This window comes from Myotis davidii, unplaced genomic scaffold, assembly GCF_000327345.1.
Source record: "Myotis davidii unplaced genomic scaffold, ASM32734v1 scaffold560, whole genome shotgun sequence".
Taxonomy (NCBI): Eukaryota; Metazoa; Chordata; class Mammalia; order Chiroptera; family Vespertilionidae; genus Myotis; species Myotis davidii.
The window spans coordinates 3,204,309-3,227,752 of record NW_006294418.1 but is presented as its reverse complement, the minus strand read 5'-3'; the positions used below and the strand labels follow the sequence as shown (position 1 = coordinate 3,227,752).

Genomic DNA, 23,444 nt, shown 5'->3' with positions numbered 1-23,444 from the left:
TCAACTGTTATTTATCACTTGAAGCAAAAGGAGCAACTGTGTTTGTCACATCCAGAGGTCTTTGTACTGTGTAGGCTCGATGCAGTGCCTATTGTGTCTGGATTTAACGTGACTATCACACATGAAGCTAAAGAACCCATCAGCACAGACTCAGTTAAAACTGGAGTTGCATAAATAGACTCTGTGGTGAGCTGTCACTGAGTTGCCTTGTTTATTCTACTTATTGATGAATTTTCATAACTTACTGCTTGAATGAATTATCCAAGAATCAACCTTTTCGTCATATGCTTACATATTAAGTATATTATAATATATAAGCATATAAAGAAAAATTATATAATCATAAGTAATCATTTATATGTAATCATATATATAATTTATAATTAATATAATCATATATATAATTTATAATCATTATTTATATATAAATTATCCAATAAATATGCTTTTCTTTACATATTACTTCATATTTGTGCAAAGGTACTGCCATATCAAAATCTTGTAATGATTACTCTTTTTACTATTTGATTGGACTGCAGTTTGCACTTACAATTTATATAAAAATGAAACAACATTGCATGTATGCTATTAAAGAGGGCTCAATAATTCTTTCATTCTGTGAAACTCTGGGGACATTCAGATCCTTCCCCTCTTTGTCATACATGTAATTGGCCATATCAGTAACTTGATTGGCATGCTCAACTGCTTTCCTCTAAAATATCAAATAGGGCTTTCATTTACTTAATTTCAACCTCTCGACATCATACCATTCTTATTCTCTCTGAATGATAATGTGGACTTACATGGCATAACCAATTACTCACAAAATGCAACAAGTAGGGAGGTTGTACAACAGGTTAGAGTAATATTTTGAAATGCTATTTCAGTTCTAGGATTAACATTTTTGGTGAAAATATGGTTCTTTACTTCATCTTACTCTATGGTTGTATAATACCTAAATAATAACAGAAAATAGTTACCTTGTTCTTGAGTTTAACTTAGTAATTATGTACCTTTGTCATTGTGAACCACATTCTGAGTCAGGCTCAGCCCTCTGATCAAAAAGTAGTTGGTGACAGTGATGCAGTTTCATCTGACCGGTTATATCCTGCCATGTTCCACAGGCAAGAAAGGAAACTGGTTCCCAACCAGCTTTGCTCTCAAAAATATGGAGGCCCGATATTTTTTAATAATATATTTTTATTGATTTCAGAGAGGAAGGGAAAGGGAGAGGTAGAAACATCAATGATGAGAGAGAATCACTGATTGGCTGCCTCTTGTATGCTCCCCACCAGGGATCGAGCCCCCAACCCAGTCATGTGCCCATCGAATCGTTACCTCCTGGTCAATAGGTCCACGCTTAACCATGGAGCCACATTGGCTGGGCTGGAGGGCCATTGTAAGACTATTTTTTTTCCCTTGGTAAAATGCAGGAATATATAGTGAGGAAGTTATTTCAGGCATTGGTATTTATATTCATGTTGAAATCTAGTTAAATGAAAGTACCTCCTAATCAGAAACTAACATTTTATGGAAAGAGTAAATTTAGTCACTTCTAGAAAGATGTCTTGCCTGTTCTTGTTTTTGGTTAATATTCAGAGGGACTTTTCTTTTTCTTTGTAGATTGTATATCCCTATTTTAAGGTATTAGGCTCGGTATCAAATCTTTTTTGTATTATTACAAATCAACCAACCTTTTACTACTTTAATGTTGTCAACCACTCACTCTTTATTGTTTTTTTAAATGCCAGAAAATAAAAAGCTAAAACCCCACCCTATATTAATATAATTTTATGATTACGATTTTACATTCACAAAAGTCCAAAAATTCTAAGTTATAGTTCCCAAAAGAATCCTAATTCAGTCACATTGCATAAACTGATATTACGGCTGAAATGTATCATCATTACAGTAATGCAGAATACTCATATATGCATGAAGACACAGTTATGGTTGCTGAGGGAACCATAATTTTGGATTTTTTGACTTTTTTTGCACATACAACTTCAACCATGATGTTAAGTTAACGCAGTTTTTTTTTTAACTGACTCTGAAGTAATATATCTGTTGCTATATTTATCTTAAAATACATTTTTATTGACTTCATTTTTTTCTTCTGTATATCTATAAACCTATACTTACAGAGATCTGATGTCCCTACAAAGAGAACTACCTAGGGATGTTTCTATATAAAAATAGTTTTTAGGCTCATGTATACCCTTCCTCTCTCTGCCTTTTTCTCTCTCACACAAACTGCCTCACACACGTATGTTACATTCTGGCACATTATAGAAGCAGGTAGCATATCCACTACCTGCTGTTGGAAGTGTTGACGATTCTGAATTATTTATTCTGTCTTCTGCACTCTCCAAAATCGTTTTAGGGACTCTGACACATTTTGGTCTCTTCCATATGGATACTTCATGGTGGCAGAGTCGCCAGATGCTCAGGTTTCGTGACAGTTTCCGTGTTGCAAGGACTGTTGGAATATTCTTGGGAGAGTCTCGCCTTGTTACTGATTCCTATGGAGTGGTGAAATACTAACATTTCTTGGAAAGTGTTTTTCAAGATAAGGAGTTAGTGCAAAAAGTTATTAGAATGTCCCATCTGATTATATTTAACTTTGGGAATTGAATTAGAGAGCAATTTATCCTGAAATTCATTTTCAGTGAGTTGGCATCGTCTCAACAATGTATAACACTTGCAATATACATGGTATGGGGATTACAACGAAGTTATTTAAAATATTAAATGTTCACTCTTATAGAACTTAAGCTCTTTTCTTATATATCAACTAAAGGCCTGGTGCACAAAATTTGTACTCGGTGGGGAGGGCAGGCGGGGGGCGGGTCCCTCAACCTGGCCTGCACCCTATCCAATCTGGGACCCCTTGGGGAATGTCGGACATCCCTCTTGCAATCCAGGACCACTGGCTCCTAACCGCTCACCTGCCTGCCTGCCTGATCATCCCTAACCCTCTGCCTGCCTACCTGATTGCCCCTAACCCCTCTGCCTGCTGGTCTGATCGTCCCTACTTTGCCCCCCTGCCAGCCTGATCACCCCTAACTTGCTCCCCTGCAGGCCTGATCACCCCTAACCACCTCTGCCTCAGCCCCTGGCCTAAGCCACAGTCTGGCCTCCCTCTGAGGGAGGCGACCTGGTGGATCAGGGGAAGGTGCTGCCCCCATTCCCCTGCTGCTGCTGCCACTGTGGCTTTGTCTGGAAGGACGTCCGCCCTAATTAGCATATTATGCTTTTATTAATATAGATTGCCAATGCAAAAATGAAATGAAGGATGTCAAGTCTAACTTAGCTTTTTATCCCTTATACACTATATCAAATTTCTATCAATCTATCTATCCACATCTACATCTATATCTATTTCTCTATATGTGTGTTTATGTACATATATAAATATAACTATATATAATATTAATATAAAGATATAAAATGTGGGTATTTCTGGTCCTGGGTGTTTGCTTTTCCTCTGCATTGTTAATGGAAACTCATTATCTCCCTTCTTTCCAATCCCTACTCTTAACACACAGTGAATTGGGAATTTTTCTAATCTTTTAATGTCCATCTCAAGTGTTTTTTCCTTGAAAGCTTTTCTGGGTTTCCCCAGACAGGTCTGAGGTTCCCTGCTTGCTGCTGTCCTGGCAATCTGTGTATTTCCTGACTCTCAGACGCTATTCTGTACCAGCAGAGGAAAGGCAGGAAAGGAAGGGGCTGACTTAGAGGCATGCTGCCCTGCTGCGCCCTGTGTGCAAATGCCTCACGTGGCAGCGAGAAGCTCTGAATGGCTTTTATGTGACCTATGGCCTATGACCCTAAGACGTAGGCAGTGGAAATTCAAATAACACTGAGACTCAGATGGATGTCTGTAGTGAGTCTCTAGTGCTTATTAACGTTCACATTTAAGTACTTTTGTCTCTATTTTGTAGAAAGGGTGAAACATGATCAAAGAAAGTTTTACTGACTTTTTTTTTCCACAGTGAGTTGGCTTTCCCCCCTTCTAAGTGGAGAATGTTTCCATTCCGATATCTGACTGAAAGCTGCTCCTACTATTGAAATGAGGCAGGCGCCCAAACAACACCTGTGACCCCCTTTCTGTAACTAAATCTATAGTGGGCCCAGCTTGGCCACTCACTGGCTAGCCCAGGGCAGATGACCTCGTCTGTGCTCCTTAGTCACCTAGTAAGAAAGTGTGGCCAAGGAAACACGAAGCTCCTGCTAGCCAGAATATTTGATGAGTCCCACATATAGTGTAGTGTGGTAGGTGAGACCTAGAAAAGTGCATCTCAGAAAGTTACCATGTCATGGAGGTTGTGTTGAATGACCTTCAACAATATTGTTTATATAACATTTTAAATTTTCATCTGTTTTTTTGCCCCTGTACCTATGCATATATTACTTTAAGGAAACAAAGACAACTACAAACAACAGGGCAGTTATTTAAGTTGTGGTTAAAGGAGCCATATTTAAAAAATACAATGTTTTTTATTTATCAAACTTAGTCACATAGAAGAGTTTAAAATTTTCATTTTATGTTATTAAAATAGGTGGGTTTTTTTGTGGGACGTTTTGATCTTTGAAAAACTAGCTTTCAACTGTTCCCCCCTGTGAGACTCCCCTCAGTGATATAGACTAGAAACATAATGCTAGAATTTTTACATTGTTGGCTTGATGAGAAAGAAACGCAGGATTAACAAATGAATGTTTATAAAAAGCCTCATCTTTAAAATAAAAGGGTAAAAGACCAGGACACAATCCTGGGACTCATGTCTTCAAATTATTTTTCTACGTCTACTGATGCACTGCATTATTTAATAGTACATGCTCCCAAACACTTTCTGAGTGCCTACTGTGTACTTACACTCCATTGGTTTTGACTTCTGTAATTAATTATCTAGTTATATCCATATAATTAAAGTGGTGTGCAAAGTAGTAATACATTGGAGATAGTAAATTTTTTTTTTGGGGGGGGAGGAGTTATTTCTCCAAATGGCTTATTAAGCATCAAAGTTAGGGAAGATTTCAAAGAACTGTCTCAGATTTCTCAAAACAAACATGGACGCAATAATCAAAACACAGGAATAATTCTATGAGAAGCATAACAAAATGTCACAAATCAAATGATAGAACAAGTCAATAGAATACAGGATTCTGGGAAACAAATTTAGAACAAATACTCCTAAGCACAAAAAAATTTAGATCTTATGACTGATTATAGAAAGATGGAATATTTAGGAGGCACTTTATTTGTGCTTGTTAATTTTAGCAATAGATGTGACTCGGTAAAAATAGCAACTGACCATATTTGCCATGTTTGCTTTTTCATTACTGGGGCACAAAATACCTCTCCTTCCATGGTTGTCAGGGATAATTTACTTGCTATACCAGGAGGCAGGATAATATTATTATTGTTATTGTTATGACTATTGTAACTATTCCTGTTGTCATAATATTCTAGCCTAAATGATGATAGTATCTAAACGCCACTCTAGCTTGCCTATGGTTTGTTTCTTAGGCTTGTGCCTGAACACAGCTTTCTGTATGTCTTTGAGCAGTAGTGTTCTGGCTTGCCTGATTGGTGTATCCTTAAAAGTGTATAATCTTAGACAGTATTGGTAGGGCTGAGTTGGAGCAATGATAAGATTCATATCCATTGCCTTGGATCTCTGGATTTCCAACTTTCTAATATTTAGAAATAAACTCTAGGGATTCATGAGTGACATGAACTAAAGGGTGAAGAACATTCCAATGTAAAATGATATGCTGCTGTTAAGAAATAGTCTTCTATGATAGATTAATCATGAGGTGAATGATAAATATTTCACATACTAATTATATTAGTTTATGGAGATAAAACACCATATGAAGTGTTCCCAGCACACTCAGCAAGTTAGATGCCTTTTGCATGTTAATTGACTTACTCCTTCAAGGCTGATGATCATGAATCCCTGAAGATGACAGAAATCATTATCATGACATTGTGTATTCCTGATCCCTGTACCAGGTTGACACCACCTTTCCCCAGGAGTTCCTTTTCTTTGGGCGATAGCTTAAGTACCTGATATGCTAGGACTGTGAAGCAGAAAACAGTGCCGGACATATTCTTAGGGATCATAAGGAAAACGTAATGGGCTTAAACAAATACGACATCAAATAGCATTCCTTAGGATTGTCTTGTGTGCTCAGATAAGAAGGTAAGTGCATTCTTTTTTGGGAGCGGGGGGGACATGAGATGCTATCCAACTTATATTTTAATGGTAGAAGTAAATATCATATTGAACATTTTACATAAACAGAGAATCACCAGTTTTATTTTCTCAGTGTCATTGAGGGAATGAATGATTGACTGATTCATTCATTCATTCATTCATTCATTCATCTATAAGTTTATTGAGCACCTGGGATAGGAAAATGAACAAGGAAGCTATAGGACTCATTCTAAGAAAACTTAAATCCAGAGTAGGGACTGTCATATTAAGGAAACTACCGGATACTAAAAAAACCAATAGCAGATCTAATATATCTCATCAAAGAATATATACTTTAATGGGGAAAAACAAGATAATACGTAAAATATTGGAGAAACATGTTAAACAGATATATAAAATTACATAACACACCAGAACCAACATTTTTATCGGACACATTAGTTGAATGAAATCTCTAATAGTCCTGACCCGGTGGGAGTGTCATCCGTACACCAAAATGTTGCGGTTTTGATTCCTGGTCAGGGTGCACAACCTATCTTGATGTTTCTCTCTCATATCAATGTCTCTCTTTCTCTCGCTCTCTCTCTAAAAATCAATAAAAGCATATCCTCTGGTGAAGATTTAAAAAAGTAAAATAAAAAGACCTTCCTTAAAAAAATCTCTAATGCAATTTCTTCTTTAGTCTATTGTCTGTTATCTTCAGTTACTTAGGGGGCACTCTACTTATATTTAGCATTTGTGAAAACTCTCTCTCTTTTTTCCCTCTACTCCAACCTGGTTTGTTTCCCCCTCTCTGTGAAGGAATGTTACCACTAACTGCGATTACCCAAGTTGGGAACCTTTGAGTCATGCTCACCCTCTCCCTCCCAGAATCAAGTCATTGCTCTTTCCATCAGCCCCACTTCTCTCTGTCCCTCTGTCCTGATGACCTGCATCCTTGTTACGTCAATAGGCTGACTCCTTCCTGTGACCCATGATGCTGCCTAGGTTACCTCTCTTCAGGGGCTCCTCCTTGATGGATGTCACCGTTCCACAATTTGTCTAATGGTGCAATCACTCAGTAAATATGTGATGAATGAAGGGTGAAATAAAACTGTTCCGGTGAGTACAGTTCTTCTGTGTACCATTTCTATTCTTTTATTTCTCAAACACAGACTGTACTAAGAAGTACAGTTTACAGGAAACATTGAGTCACATTCTAACCTTAGATGATTCCAAATCAGTGTGGAATAACTGAAAAAAGCAGGGGCTTTGGGGCCAGATCAACTTGTATTTGAAACTCATCTCTGCCTCATAGAAACTGCTTGTCTTAGCATCTAACCAGACCTCTTGTGCTTTAGTGAACTGGTAAGATGGGGATAATAAGACACATCTCTTAAGGTGATGATTAAATGAAATGATATACATTTCAAAAACTTACACGGTACACAGTTCCCTCTCTTCCTTCAGAATACTATCACATTATGGTGACTTCAGGATTTCATTATCACTAAGTGATGATGGAGAGCCATGGTTTTAAATGAACTGGTATTATCTGTATTTGGATATGTACAGGGCAACCTTCCTTATGTTGAAAGTGATAATGATGGTGGTATTTTATTTGACTCTCATTATTTCAATTGACTAGCACTTTTCTTAGCCAGCGAGCAGTCACAACTCAGTTAAGATAATAAGAAATAAGGCATTGTTAGTACAATAATAACTGTACATTGCACCCCCATATGCTAACAGACAAAGCACAGACTTTTACAAACTTCCCACCCTGCATTTGGGCACCTCTGGGTCTGATGGAAGACCACCTTAACAATTTTATCTGATCACTTATCTTTTTGCTAAACTTTAGCAAACTGTCCCTTCTCCCCGGACTTATTTAAATCGTACTGATGCTTCAAGACCCAAGGCCTCAGAACCCAGGCTTCTGCCGCCCCCCAGAATCTTGAGGCTTCTTGGTTTTCCTCACTCCCTCTTTTGTCTTCCAACCAAACCATAGCGTTTAGTGCTTCTCCCTGCATTCCCAGTCAGCTGTGCTGCTTCGTGACTCTGCTTGTACAGGACAGAAGGTACTTATCTTGTTGTTGTTATTCAGTGTTTCCGGTATTTTTGGCTTATTTTACCAATTATATTGTCAGCTCTTTTCCAAAAGGGATGATATCTTGTACTTCTTACATTGTCAAGTCAAGAGATCTGACAGTATTTTGATTTGTTGACTTATTGGTAGAATGTCTAAAACAGGTTTATGTATAAATGTTCTGAGCAGTTCATATTACCTTCTGTGTTTAAGAATACTCTTAACAATGAGTTCTGCCAGGCTGCGTGGCTCAGTGGTTGAGTATCGACCTATGAACCAGGAGGTCACAACTCGATTCCTAGTCAGGGCACATGCCTGGGTAGGGGGCTCCATCCCCAGGAGGGGGCATGCAGGAGGCAGCTGATGGATGATGATTCTCTCTCAGCTTGATGTTTCTATATCTCCCTCCCTCTCCCTTCCTCTCTGAAATCAATAAAAATATATTAAAAAATAATGAGTTCTAGTTTCAAAATACATAAAAAATATTTGTGCACACAGTAACAATTTCCATTTGTTTAGAGATTTCTTTTTTCAATACTTGTGCCCAGCCTTCCTTCCTGTTTCATCCTTTGTTGTTACAAATGTAATTATTGAGTGTCTTTTATGGATTAGGCATTATGCCAGAAACCAAGAATGAAAAGACTTGAGAGGTTGCTGGAGTAGTTGAGATGCCTAAATTTCAGTGACGCCTTTAGTAACAAAGTTCCAACAGGTACCCTGTAATTTGTCTCCATAAGCCTCCGCAGAGCAGACCAGAGCGGGCGGTGTCCAGAGGGCCGGTGTCTGCGGAGTGCACAGGTGTTAAGCAGCCAGGTGGAGAAGTGGCTCAGTGGCAGGTCCTCCCTGCAGACCTGGATTCCGTGCCTTCCATGCAAGTGTTCTTTACACGGTGCCCTCCTGGCCAGCATGGCAGGCACTGGGAAGGGACGTGACATGGTGGAAAAAGGCAAAACTGCCCCCATGAATTGGTGCTACACCACGGGACAGCTTCTGGGAACTGGGATACTCTTTTCTAAGCAGCCTGTAAATTACTCATCACAAGAAGCTAGGAAATGAAATGACTACATTTCCTTTCCTTTTAGATAGGATTTTAATCTTGTATTCTTAGTTGTTTTAGCAAATGGAAACATTTTGTTATGCAGTATTCTTGAAGGTTTTTGAAAATCCATAGCATTTAAATGTGTAGTAAAGGTGTTCTAATTAAGATGAAGGAGCTGGCAACTGAAGCATGCTGGCTGAAAATGAAATTTGTGTATCAATGATTAATGAATATTAGAACTCAGTTATCTTTCTACACAGGTTTTGCAAATTACAAAAGTATATTTAAGCCAAAGGCTTTTGAAATGTTTGGGAGTGATTTTCATGTAGGCCTGTATGTTTTATTGAACTGCTGTTATATTGAATCACGATTTACAAACATTGGAGGTGATAACGCAAAGGAAAAGCTAGTACTCCATTCTTCCCTCCTTATGTCTAGTCCATCAGCAAACCTGATGGTGCTGTCCGCAAACCCAGCCAGGCCACTGCTCCTCACCTCCAGTCTGACATCTTAGCCCAGCCACCCTCCTTCTCCTCTCCTTCCTGTTCTTCCTTCTTCCAAACTGAGTCCTCACGATCTGTTTTCCATTGATAGTAAGTAAAATTTTCTGATATTAAAAAGTAATTAAAAAATCTTATGAAATACATAAACTTAATAAAATATAAGAGACTATGCAACCAAAAATGTAAAGCTTTATGTATATGAATATAAAAATCATGCCTTAGGGGTGTTATGCATATCACATTATTAAATATAATAAAATCATATATTTTAAGAATAATTTTTAAAATGGTAGAACAACATGTTGTGTGAAGTGTTACTAGCAAAAAATCCCTATCTAACCATGTATTTATATATATAATTAGAAAGTAAAAGGAACAAGAGTAAATGCACTCGAGATACATATATACCTTTGTAGTTTCCCTGCTTAAATCCTTCAGTTTGTACCTGTTGTTGTTAACATAAAATCCACAGTTATGTTCATGTCTTCCAGAGGCCCATTGATTTCCTCAGGCTCTTCTCTGGCTATCCTCTCATTGAATGAATTGCTCCAGCCTCCTGGGTCTTTAGTTCCTCAATCTGTCAATTTTCATCTTGCCTTAGCTACTTGGTTTCCTATTTTATGTCTGTCATTTAGTCTAGTATCTTGCAAATGATGATTCTCAACATACAATTGGCTAGATGATTGCTGGAATGCAAATAGTGGCTATCTCTTTTTGGGGTGGTTGTGGGTGATATTTCTTTAATTTATATATTTTTTGTACTTAAAACATTTCTGCAATGAGTATGTGTTTTCTAATTATCAGAAGGAAAAAGGAAATAGTGTCATTCCAGAACTGGAGAGCCTGGCCAGGAGGAACTTAACAATTAGCTTACTAGAATCCAGTCAAGGATCTGTACAAGCAGATCAATTAAGTAAGGAAATGCATTCAGGTGCCATGGGTGGAGTATTAGGTTAAGTCAAGCTGGTCCATCCAGAGCTGTGCTTTCCTACACAGCAGGCATTACTGTATGGCTATTTCGTTTATACTTAAGTTAATTAAATTAAATTAAATTTAAAGTTCAGTTCCTTGGTTGCACTCACTACATTTCAAGTGCTGGATAGCCATATGTAGCTAGTCGCTACTATATTAGACAGTGCAGATATAGGACATTTCCATCATCGTAGAAAATGCTACATCACAGCAAGTATAGGGTCTATAGTCCTGGAGAGGGGATATCAAGGGACAGGAATCAGAAAAGAACAAAGACTTTGGGAATGAGGCTGAGCAACGTGAATCTAGACAAGGCATTGAGTGAAGCCACACAGCTGGAAGAACGGAATTGACTCTTTGGCCAGGGCCTATGGAGCCCTACAATGAATCATTCAGTATGAGTGACAACCCAAACCGGTATCTGTGTCAACCTGTGTAATATATCCTGATTTGTTTTAAGTGGTTGGGGGTGAGTGGGTAGGGCAGCTGTTGAAAAGATTTCATGGGGCAGGAATGAGGAATGAGGGAGTATGACTAGATTATGTGTAGTGGTGGTTGAATACTGAATGCCTGTCTCTGTTTCTCCTTTCGTTGTTTTTCCATTTCCTTTAAGATACAGAATTGTGCATCCTGATAATAGTGTCCTCACTCCTACATTGCTTAAATGTACCTCAGCATCTCTTTTTACATATTAAGGCAGCAGGGTGAAAGGCAAGCAACCAGTTTATTCAAACTGAGCAAGAAAAGGATAAAAACTCGAATGTTGAATTTCACGGCGTTGAATGATTTTGTATTTCTCAAGCAAATATGACTCAGATGGCAGATATAATGGGCGCTGAGAACAATCGAACCATGTGTAGGACACAATCCCAAATACATAGAAAGGTGCTAACATGCCGGCAGCCTGAGCCTTTTGGATTCTAATAGTGGCTTACTTATACTTCTCGTGAGATGGTAGCTTAATGATGTAGCCGCTAATTTGAATTTAGTAGACATTTTAAATATAGGTTTCTCTTACAGAGACAAAAGTTGCAATTTAAAGCTCTTTGGTGGTCTAAAAACAGCTTAATTCTGTAGTCGCGTGGTAATAAGTACTAATCCAGCTTATGCAGTGATTGTAGTATGTCATGTTTGTGAAAGATTGCCCAACTGCTTTCTCTGGGTTTTATGTTAATTTAAAAATATTAAACATAAAACCTTATAACATCTTCACGCTGAGATAAACTGTTCAATTTAACTTGTGCTCAAGCAGCAGCTGTCAGGAATTATCTTGTTCCTACTGGTGTTCGCTATCACCTCATGCCCTTTCCTGCCAGACTCGCAGTGTGGGATGCTAAAGCTCACCTTGCTAGGATTTATTGCTTAAATAATACCTGAGGCAAGAGGAATGTGGGGAGCCAAGGGATTAGCTGCTGATGGAGTGATGCCACTCATTGTTATGATTGTAAACTTTTTTTTTTAATTGATGGAAGGAAGCAAAGTGAAAATTGCCTATAAGTCACACCTGCGTTCCTTTTGAGGGCCTATTCATTGCTTATTTTGGGGAATCATCGAGCTGAATATTTGAGGAGTTGCTTATTGGCCAATTTAACTACCCTTTACAAGTGAAAAAGCAGAGACCTGTTTTACTAATGATAGAGCTAATTTCCACAAAGTAGGAGCATGAGGGCTATTTCAAGATCAGCAATAAAAATATAATGAATTTCCTGTTAATGACTGAAGAAACTACAGGAAGTGTTGGTGTGGTTAAGATTTTGAAAATCATTGCCATTTCATTTCTGAATGTATTGCATTGTTTCATTTGGGAGTTTGACTTGGAAGGCAGTGATCAGCTCATAGGATGAGAAGAGGAGGGGTGTGGTAGGAGTAGGACTCACCTTGGTTAAACATTTTCTACTGATTTCTCAGGTCCACCCTGAGGATAATTCTTATGTAGGAAATTAACAGTTGGATTATGACTAAAAGTGCATATATGATGGATTTATTGCTTATGGCATGTAGCATAATTTTCCCTTCTACTTAAGGCCATTTTGTGCATATTCCCCAAAATTGTAGTTTTATAATGTATAACAACAAAAATTTGCAAGACTAGATCAATGAATTACAATATGCCAATCACTTAATTGTTAATATTTGCACATTTTTTATTTCTTTATGTAAATATATACATATGAATATTTATTAGTAGCCTTTTGACTGGACAATTTAAGAATTAGTTGCAGACATCATGTAACTTCACACATAAGCAATTCAACAGTCATCCTAAAAAGAAAGATAATATCCTATATAAACCCATTAAAATTATTAAACTTAAGAAATTTAAGCCTGATGAAAATTTACAGTCTTATATTCAGCCCATATTCAGAGTCTCCCTGTTGTCCGCATAATTCCTTTATAGCTGCTTTTTCCCTACCTAGTATCAGAGTGGCATTTTGCTTTGGGGTTTCTGTTTTTTTATATATATATATATATTCTTTAATGACATTGACCTTCTTGGAGATCCAGTCCAGTTATTTTGCAAGATATGTGTCCGTTTCCTCATGACCAAATTCAAATCAGGCTTTTCTGGCAGATTTGTATCTTTCTCATTGGTGATTTGAATCTTTCTCAGGATATTGTATTGGGAAATACAAGATATGAATTTGTCCCATTAGGTCATATTTAGTTTGATCACTTGGATAAATTCATGTCTACCAAATTTCTCCATTTTAAAGGTACCATTTTTTCTTTGTAATTAACAATTAATAAGGGGACCACATTTAATGAATTTTTCTACCTTGTGTGTGAAAAATGTTGAATTTACTCAGGTCTTAATGATTAAGAATGGGTTTGTATGTTGGGGCTGGGAGTGGGGATACGGGGAAAGGGGGAGAATTTTCCAATAATTAGACCCACAAGTGGCCATCTAGTTTCTTTTAAGGACAATATTGATTGAGATTAATGTTTTATTGTTCTCTCTAGTAAGGATAAGATTTGTAGATAAGCAAATACCTTCATATTTCAGAATTTTCAATTTTAGTTCTTGAAAGATTTGTATGAGGTGGTGGTGGGAATATTTTTGGTGAAAACAGGGCATTTTTCTGGCCATAGTTTTTCTCTTTGCTTTAGTTAGGTACGCTGAGACAATTTAAACAATAGTGTATCTCCTTTGTAAGATTTTTAATTTTTTTTTTTTTTTACTTTAGAGCAACAAACCATGACATTAATATAGCAATGTGGGTGTAAAATTGAGATCACTGCTTTTTGATCAGATGTGCCTTTTCTAGCCCATGAAGAAGACACTTGAATTCCTATTTATGATACATGCACTTATTATGTAATCACTCTTCTTATGTGAAAGGCTAGTGCTGCAGATCATATAAACACCTGAAGTTAGCCATTTGGCTTGTCAGCCAGGGAGGATTTATAGGAGTTGTAATCATGGTAATAACAAGGATGATATTTTGTATTTATTAAGTACAGAAAAATGCATTTGCAATGTAACTCGCCCATGACCAATTCATGTCCCTGGCGTAATGGAAAGCACTTGGGGCTGAGAGACCGGGAGCCTTGCTTTGCCACTTTCCAACAGTGTGATTCCAGGAACACTCATAACCTTCCCGAACCTCATTCTTTAGACTGGGAATTAAAGCTGCAAGGGTCAGATGGTGCCGCATTATGTTATAAAGGTGGTATTCCATCAAAATTGTGCCATCTAAATGTACTTGGCTGCTCAGGGACTGTAATTTGCACCTCCTGTGTCCATACGTGGTAGATACCTCGTTAGTGAAACATTTTCAGGTTGTCCCAGACAGTTCTCTCTCCTTCCTGTTTGTAACTTCAGTACTTTGTGTACGTCACTATGACAGGCAGCATTCATTGCAGTGGGCAGCCTTGTCCATCTTTTCTGTTCTTCCTGGCTGGACCCTGGCACGTAGTAGGCATTTAGTACGTGTTTGGGGAAGGAGTGAGTTGATAGACACTTTCCTTTATAAACATGGTAGGTAAGCTTTCAGTTTCCTCCCCTCCCCCAAAGAAAGGGAATCAATCAGCCTTTCTTCATTTTTTAAATATCTATGTGATCTCTAAGGGGTTTTATAAATTGTATATCTGGTGCCACTAGTAGTCCAGTAGCAGAGAAAAAAAATTAGAACCCCCCACCCACCCAGAAATATTGCAGAATCGTTAAAAGAAGTGGGGGGGAGGCATGGTGAGAAAACATACCAAGAGAAAAAGACCACACTAGATAAGTCTATTGCATAAATCAAAAGGGTTTATGTCATAACATGAGCATGTGCTATCCCTGCTTGTATATTGAATTTCAGTAGTTGGTTGCATAAAGAAGTAAAGTGTAATGAAACTGGCAAGCCAAGTATTCCCCAGTCAGCCTTATCTTTGTTCCATTTGTCCTTCAGATAGAGCTTTTCTTGCCTTTTTCAATAAAACCCATCCAGCTTTTTTTTTTTTTTTTTTTTTTTTGCATCTCTCAGTAACTGAGCTGAGAAGACCAATGAGATTTGGAGCTTTTATAGTTCTTAGCAGCTGCTTTTTTCAGAGATCAAGACTTGGAATGCTGCTACATGGTATTAATTCTTAACTATTGATGTGTCCCTGTAGGGCACGTGTTTTTCTGGGGGTAGGATGTGGGGAGGGGGAAGAAGGGCAAAGGATGACACCCATCAAGCGTGCTCTGGACAGTGAACCCGCATTTCCTTATTTCCTAGGACCCTCTTTGCAAGCTCAGTGCTTAACCTGACTGAACTGGCTGCCCTTCGGCCTGACCTTGGGAAGCTGAAAAAGATTCTCTACTTCCACGAGAACCAATTGGTATATCCTGTCAAGAAATGTCAGGAGAGGGATTTCCAGTATGGATACAACCAAATTCTCTCATGGTAGGTATCGACTGTATCATGATATTTAGTCCTTTGCTACTTCTATCTTGATAGATGGTCAGCTTTTAAATCTGGAGACCTAATGGACCCTTATTTTAAAACACCTTAAGATAGGTACAAGTGTTTATTTAAACATTACTTCCATGGTAGTAATTACTTGTGCCTCTGCAATATATGTATAGGATCACAGCTAATCCTTTTATAAAATACATATATACATATGTATATGTATATAAGATCTAATTATATGTCGAACTAATTGTCTACTTTCTACAACATTCACAATGGAATCAATGGGCTCACGGGGACCTTCTTCACCCCTGATTCTCTCATCTGCTGTTTAAGACATACTTTCCGGAAAGGGCAGTCAGTCTGCTCTGTTGCCAACCACTTTCAATGAATCCAGCAAAAATCAAAATAGAAATTTTCAGAGGAGTAAACAAAAAATAAGACATAATGGAGTAAGGAGGTTTGTTTGTTTGTTTGTTTGTTTTTATATAATTTGTAAGAGAAAACTATGGAAAATGAATCTTTAGGTAGTTGTTGGTATTTTTTGCCCCCTCATTGAGTCTTCTGAAATTGCACTGCCTTAAAATACCATGACATTTCAAAGGTGATGGTCCTTCTCTCTTGTTACTTCAACAAACTGTATCTCCTGAAGCTTACTTAATGAAAGAAGTTAATAACAACCCTGAAACGGCGTGGCTATGGCATCCTATTCACAGAACTGCAACAATCGAATTGATTAAGTTTGGCCGTGAATGGCTAATTTTTACTCACCTTTTTAAACAGTTATTAGCAATTGGGATTGTTGATGTGTTTAAAGAGACTCTCAACTCTTGCAAGTATAGTCCATAGTTTAGTTGACATAGAAAATAGCTCTATGGCGCTGCTTCTGTGTTTTGAGCATTTTGTAAATGCTTTTCTGCAATCGTTTTTACAAGCTGCTTCAATTGTGAAGTAGCAGTGCTATCAAAAGAGTGGAACTGCTTCCCATCAAATGTCTCATAAAAAGCAACCATTTTAAAATTTCATAATAAAATTAAAATACTTTCTTTTATATTGAAACAGAGAAGGGAAATATGTTTTAAAAACAAAAATAAAATCATTTTGTGCTTTATCAATATGGAAAACATTTGTAATATTCTTTTGATTTCTTGAATTAGCATCATTCTTTTCCTCAGATAGTGTGTGTTTATTACCCTTGAGAAATAACTGGGGGAAAAAATTAAGCCCATTTTTCCCTTTATGGGTGGCTTTAAAGTTAATGGAAGTTAAACTCACTCATATCAGGGAGGAAATGCATGAAAAAGAGTATTTCTGTAAACTATCTTGGATCTTTAATTTAGCATAGACTGGGTGTTAAGATTGTAAGTAGTTGGGTTGTATGCGGATATTTGAAAAAAATTTTTAGCTTACTGCCCCTCATCTCTCTCTTCTATAAAAGATTGCTTTTGCTTGTAGCAATGAGACTATAAAAACTCCTACATGATTTTTCAGCATTGCTCTTCTCAAGAGGGTAAACTGTTAGACATGCTTGGAGAGAAAGAAGTGGACTTGATCATTGGTTGGCTTGTTAATAAGAAAAAAACGGCTCACAGTTATCCAGAGGAAAAATAAGAGTGTCAGGAAGCAGTCCTGTTCAGATTCTCTTTGAAACATATGACTCCCGCTTCCTCAAATGTTTCTCTAGTTTTCTTGCTGACTTCTGCTTTTGTTGGCACTGGGAGATTTCTTTTCTGGCCGTGTGGCAGTTAAGGACTTTGGAGATGACTGACATAAGCACTCACCTTAAATAGAGGTTTCACTAACCCTCTGACTTACGAACACATGTCGCAACTATATATGATGACCTGTGGGTCGCTATTACAATATGTGACATATGGTGAAAACAGACTAGCTGTAAAACATCCTTCAACTTTTGCTATATTATTATATTGGCTTCCTTATTGCTTCGTGTTGTGTCAGCACTTCTCTGACATGCTTTTGTATTATCCATGTTGTAATCACCCCTATCCCCAAATTGGCACTAGGTCACAACTAAAAAAAAAAAAAAATAACTTGTATGGGAAAGCAGTTTTGTGAGGCAGGCATAGGGGTGACAGGTCAACATTCTTTTTGTTGGTTTTTTATTCCGCTCTGTATTAATAACAGGAACTTTAGCTGTCACAGTAAATGTGAATTAAACTAAGCTGAGTCTGTGCTACGGTATGTATCCCTCTTCTATAAGCTCTGCTTATTCATCTGTGTTTTGCAGTCTATGGACTTGCATGTCTTCTTTCAGTCTTTTTTTTTTTTTACCTATCATTTTAAAGGTGAAGTAAAACTGTTTTTTCTATTGGATCCTATATCAAAGCATTTGTATTCATTTTATTGAGATCCGGTGACACTGAGACACCGTTTCATTGCTTACTAGGTAAAACAGCGATTATCAACCTTTTTTATCTCATGGCACACAAAAACTAATTACTAAAATTCTGCAGCACACCCAAAAAACATATTTTATGTCAATATGATTAAAAAATAGGTATAATTTTGATTCAGTCACACCAGACAGCTATTGCTGTGTTGGCTGCTGTCATTTTTTAATTGACAATCTAAGGGAAAAGAGGTCAGTGCCCCTAACTAAATAGTCAGATATTGCATGTTTTAAAAATTCTTGTGGCACTCCAGTTGAAAATCCCCTGCTTAAAGCAAAGAGGGCCATTTTAAAAAAATCAAAACAATGATCTCTGAAATCAGTATTTTGACAAATAAAGGGAACATAGTACATATTTATACTATAGACAGGGTGGGGCAAAAGTGGGTTCACAGTTGTTCATATGGAAAATAATACAATAACACAAGAATATAAACTCTGTGTTTTGTGTACTCACAATTGTAAACATACTTTTGCCTCACCCTGTACTTATGTTTTATCCTGCCCTCACCCATGGTTATCATTTGTGTTCATTGGTTTCCAAGAATATGTTATAGAAAATTCTGAAAATTGCTCATGTATTTATGACACACAGACTTTGTTTTCACGTTGCCTTATAGCTATGTATTTCAGATTGCTTTTTGCTTTTTAAAAATATTATGGGGAGGAGCACAGTCTGTCATCTAAAGCAGTAGCCAATATTGCATTTCTTTTGTTTAATTATGAAAAGTACATGGTATTATGATTCTTTATAATGAGTTCCTTTATGTAATGATTTCTACCAATTTCTTTTACTTCTCTGACTATTTCAAATATCTTGGTGAAATTATCTGTAGAGACCCCATATGATCCCTCCTGTATAGCCCAGAACTTTAAAAAGTTTCTTGAAGCAAAGGTTAAAACAAGAAAGAGACTTCAACCACATACTTTGAAGGTATGCTCTAGTATGAAACAGCTTTATCTCAATTAGTCCCCTTGAAGGTAGTGAAAAATATGGCAGACGTTCTGTTCTCAGTAGTATGGTATAAAACAACCTCCATCACTGACAGAGAAACCAACATGGGTGGTTGGGTCACAAAGCAAAAGGTCCTACTGTACTTACTGCTGTTGATAGTATAGAAAGTTCCTGACATTGTAGAAGAATATAATTGGCTTTGAAGCCTCACAGAAAGCATTAAATCATTTCATTCCTCTCCTGCCTTTCATCCTGACACCAACAATCTAACTTCCCATGATCCTATATAAATAAAGAGCTAATATGCTAATTAGACCAAACATCCAAATGACCATCCGGACGACCTTCCAGACGAAGCCAGGGCCGTAACGGCCAGCCGGGGCTGCAAGGGCCAAGCCCCTTGCACGAATTTCGTGCATGGGGCCTCTAGTATAATATAATAAAATGAACTTATCTATTAGAGGCATTTTGATAACTACTTATGGAAGTGCAGAGTATTTTTTTATTTTTTTTGCAAACCCAAGGTGCAATGTAAACTCTGTTGGGCTCATCATTTGTATTTATCCTTTCCCTTTACAGCCTGGTGGCTGATGTGGTGGTATTCAACTCTCTTTTTAATATGGAGTCGTTTCTTACTTCTATTGGGAAATTTATGAAGCTGATTCCTGACCACAGACCCAAGGATCTGGAAAGCATCATCAGACCCAAGTGCCAAGTTATTTACTATCCCATCAGGTTTCCTGATGTGAGCAGGTCAGTACGTTTGACTCTGTTTGTCAAATTATTTCCCAACTGTGTAGGAATTGGTGTTCTTCTTGCCAATTTTTATCTTCTCAGCATAAGCATGGTTAATTAGAGAATCGAATTCCATTTCACCATGCTGTGATTTGCAAAGATTTTAAATAATCATTTGTCTGACCTATCACTGAATGGTTACTTCTGATATTGAGATCTTCCTTTCTTTTCTCTTATTTATTTGTTTGCTAAAACAAGCTGTTTTGACTTTTAACACTTACTGTTTTGGTTCTTTCCTTGTTGTTTTGTTAAAGAAGTCATCGTCAAGCCTATTTCTCAACTTTTGCGTTCAGCTTATATTCATTGATGTATATGTATAATAATAACTGTTCTAAGTAAATCAGTGCTAAAGTTTGCTGCTTGGATTACTTTCATTTTCCATGCTATTTTCTTCACTTTTTCCCTTCTTCCATTTTTTTATTATTTATATTATCTTAATAGAGAGTTGGGTATTATGTGTTGGGTCACAAAAGCGCTTAATTGCCATTTCTCTTTCTCAGTTACTAAGGACATTTTTTATTACCCTGGTTGCTAGGCCCACCCTGAATTAGCAACGGATGATGTGGCTCAAAGGGAACATTTTAGAATTCCTTTTCACTTTTGATTAAACCTAGCAAAATTGTTTTTACTACCACCAGAAGTATTTCTCCCTTGTGAATAGTAAGTTTGCTTCAGTGGGATTCACACTAGCTGGGGATGCTGCTGTTTTGTAACTGACTGTGTCCTTAAAAAGAGTTCAGGGACAGCTGTCTCTTCCCCATCCTTGAAATGAAGGCAGGAAACGATTTAATGTCCATCCGTGCTATGCAGGCAGTACTCTCTGTGTTCTGGACTTACACAGCTCGTCCAGATTTTGCTATGGAGACAATTGTCCTCATCCACACCCCAGTGCTGGTTTATTTGAGTTTCTTATTAGTAAATATTTCATTGAAGAAAAATATGCCTAATACCAAGTCAAATGAGTGAGTCATACAATTTCAGTTAGAGCACCTTGCCCAGTCCTTACTTTACAGAGTTCAGAGAGCAGGCCCAGGGGGCAGAGATTGTCTTGAACTCACACAGCTGGTTATTGTCACAGACTAGATTAAAGTTGGGGCCCTATGAATTTTTATTCCATTTTTTTGTACTGTTCAAGCTTCCTGTCAATGTTGGTCATTTGTCAAAAACATTAAATTGTTTATTTACAGTTTTGAATACTATCAAGCTAAGTGAAACTAAGATAACCATCGATTTTCAGATACATATATGTATGTATAATGTGTATTTGTATAAATACAATTTTCTTATGTCTGATAAATTTCAACTTTTGAAAAATATAGTTGTTATACATTAGATCCACGATGATCTCAAACACAGCTTATACTTTAGATCATATTTTTAAATATGAACCTTATTTTTGACATGTTTTTATGTTTTTCATATAATATAAAGTCAAAATATACATCTTTAGATAAATAGGTGGTTATAGCACATCTTAATTATTACTGCTATAGAAATCCAAATAAATACTGTTTTAAATTCATTTGCATATGACATATCCCTCCATCATTATGTGTTTAATACACCTGTGGCAATTGAATAGTTTATTAATTTATACTGTATTACCATAAATACATCTCGCTAAATGGAAGAAGGTTAAGAAATATTGTGGCCAAGATAACATTCATAAGCGAGGTCTTAGCCCAGAGTGTTATTTGAGTTATTTTCAAATGGTAATTTGCTTTATCCAACCCAAACTCATATAGTGTAAGTAAGTGATTATTTGCATGAATGACAATCATTCTAATGCCTCCAGTCTTAAAAGAGTATTATTTGTTGAGATGTTGAAAAATACTTAGTAATTCCAAAGGCAGAGTCGCCAATGTGATTTTAAAATACAAACACAGTTTTTGAATGCTTATATCTTTCTCCCTTTACAAATATTATTTGGTCATGGCAAAAATGGGTTTAAGTAAAAACAAAGAAGAAGGTAAAATTACATTATTAAAACAATGTGCTATAATAATATATAATAATGGATAGTAAGAGGGGAAGGGAAAACGCCATATTTCAGCAAAATCTGTGAGGCTTTATAATGCGGATAACTGTTAAAACACAGAACATGTCTGTCACATAGGGATTCAGTAACATTTGGTTTGTGGCACCTGCTGTGACCTCATGTCCTCCTCCCCCTCCACTGCTTTATTGTCAAAGACCAGGACACAGTATACAGAACGAATGCTCACTTGAAAATGTTTCATTATATGAATTTATTTTTGGATGGGAAATCTCTTTAACACCAAAGTTGCACATCCGTGTATTTGAGTCTTTGCCTTACAAGCTCTGTGACCTGTACTAGTATAAGTGAAATGACCCTGAGCTTAGGTGCTTTAATGGTCATGATTATTTTTGCCTTATAACCTCATAGGTATGATGTTGTGGCTAAATGAATTAGTGTGTGGCAAATGCCTAGCCTAATGCCTGACATACAGTAGCGTCCCAATGAAGATGAATTTGTCTTATTAACACCCCATCCCCTTCTTTTATAACCTAGCACATGTATTGTCACCTGCATATAAAGGGCAGTGTTCTTCTCTCTTTATTAGTGAGCACATGAAAATAGAGAGGTACTAAAAAGAAAAAAGAGAACCTGGCTGGTTGAGTGTCAACCCAGGAACCCAGAGATATTGGTTCAATTCCCAGTCAGGGCACATGTCCCGATTGCAGGCTCGATGCCCGGAAAGGGGCATGAAGGAAGCAGCCAATTGATGTTTCTCTGTCATCATTGATGCCTTTATCCCTTCCTCTCTCTCTAAAAATCAATAAAAACATATTTTTCAAAAAGAGAAAACTACCCTGCCATATAAATAGATCAGTTTATTTATTCTCTTTATCACTCTGACTCAGTCTTTTGACCTTCAGAGAACCTGCCACCCATTGATTGAGCCAACCCCTCACTGTCATTCTTCTCTTACCCTAATTCCCCTCCTTCCCCAGCCTAATTTTCATATTCTATTGTAAGACTCTTTTGCATATACTTTCAAATCTTTTGCCCCCTTTCCTTTGTATTTAATTAGGAGAAGACATCCTGCCATACTTATTAGTCTACTCTAAACCCATGACTCCTAAATTCAGATGGAACCTTGATCTCCCTGGCAAGCATACCACATTTTACTCTTTTAAATAACTAACCATGCATTTTCCTTCCTTTGTAAACATCTAATAGTAAAGTGTCTAATTTCATCCTCAGATCATGACTGAGAAAATAGAGGCAGTCAGGTGAGAATTCTATCCTCTGCTACCACCACGTCTACGCAGTTATGTGCCTCTGGGGCCTGGTCTCCATCCTCACACCTGGTCCTGTGGGTGAACTGGCCTTGCTCCTGTCTGAGGCCCTTCCTCCACTCCACTCTTTGTCAGAGCCCGTCCTTCTCCCACACCTAAGGACTATTGTTCTAACAAGTTTTCCTTCTCTCTTCTGCGTCATCATTTTCCCTTTCTTCTGGATCATTCTATTAGCATACAAAAATGCTGTTAGGTTTTACATCTTTTGAAAAAATTATCTCTTGAGTCCACCTCTCCCTTCCACTACTGCCTCATTTCCTTCTTTCTCTCAGGA

General features: G+C 37.3%; 1 protein-coding gene across 3 annotated transcripts in view; it reads left to right on the top strand.

Moving 5' to 3' along the window:
- GTDC1 (glycosyltransferase like domain containing 1) overlaps window positions 1-23,444 on the top strand; it is a 315,221-nt gene that overhangs the window by 113,122 nt on the left and 178,655 nt on the right. For all 3 annotated transcript variants that reach the window (XM_015567145.1, XM_015567144.1, XM_015567143.1), the window contains 2 exons: window positions 15,510-15,677; window positions 19,631-19,804. In XM_015567145.1, the coding sequence (XP_015422631.1) occupies window positions 15,510-15,677; window positions 19,631-19,804 (342 nt within the window). The remainder of the gene's footprint in view (window positions 1-15,509; window positions 15,678-19,630; window positions 19,805-23,444) is intronic.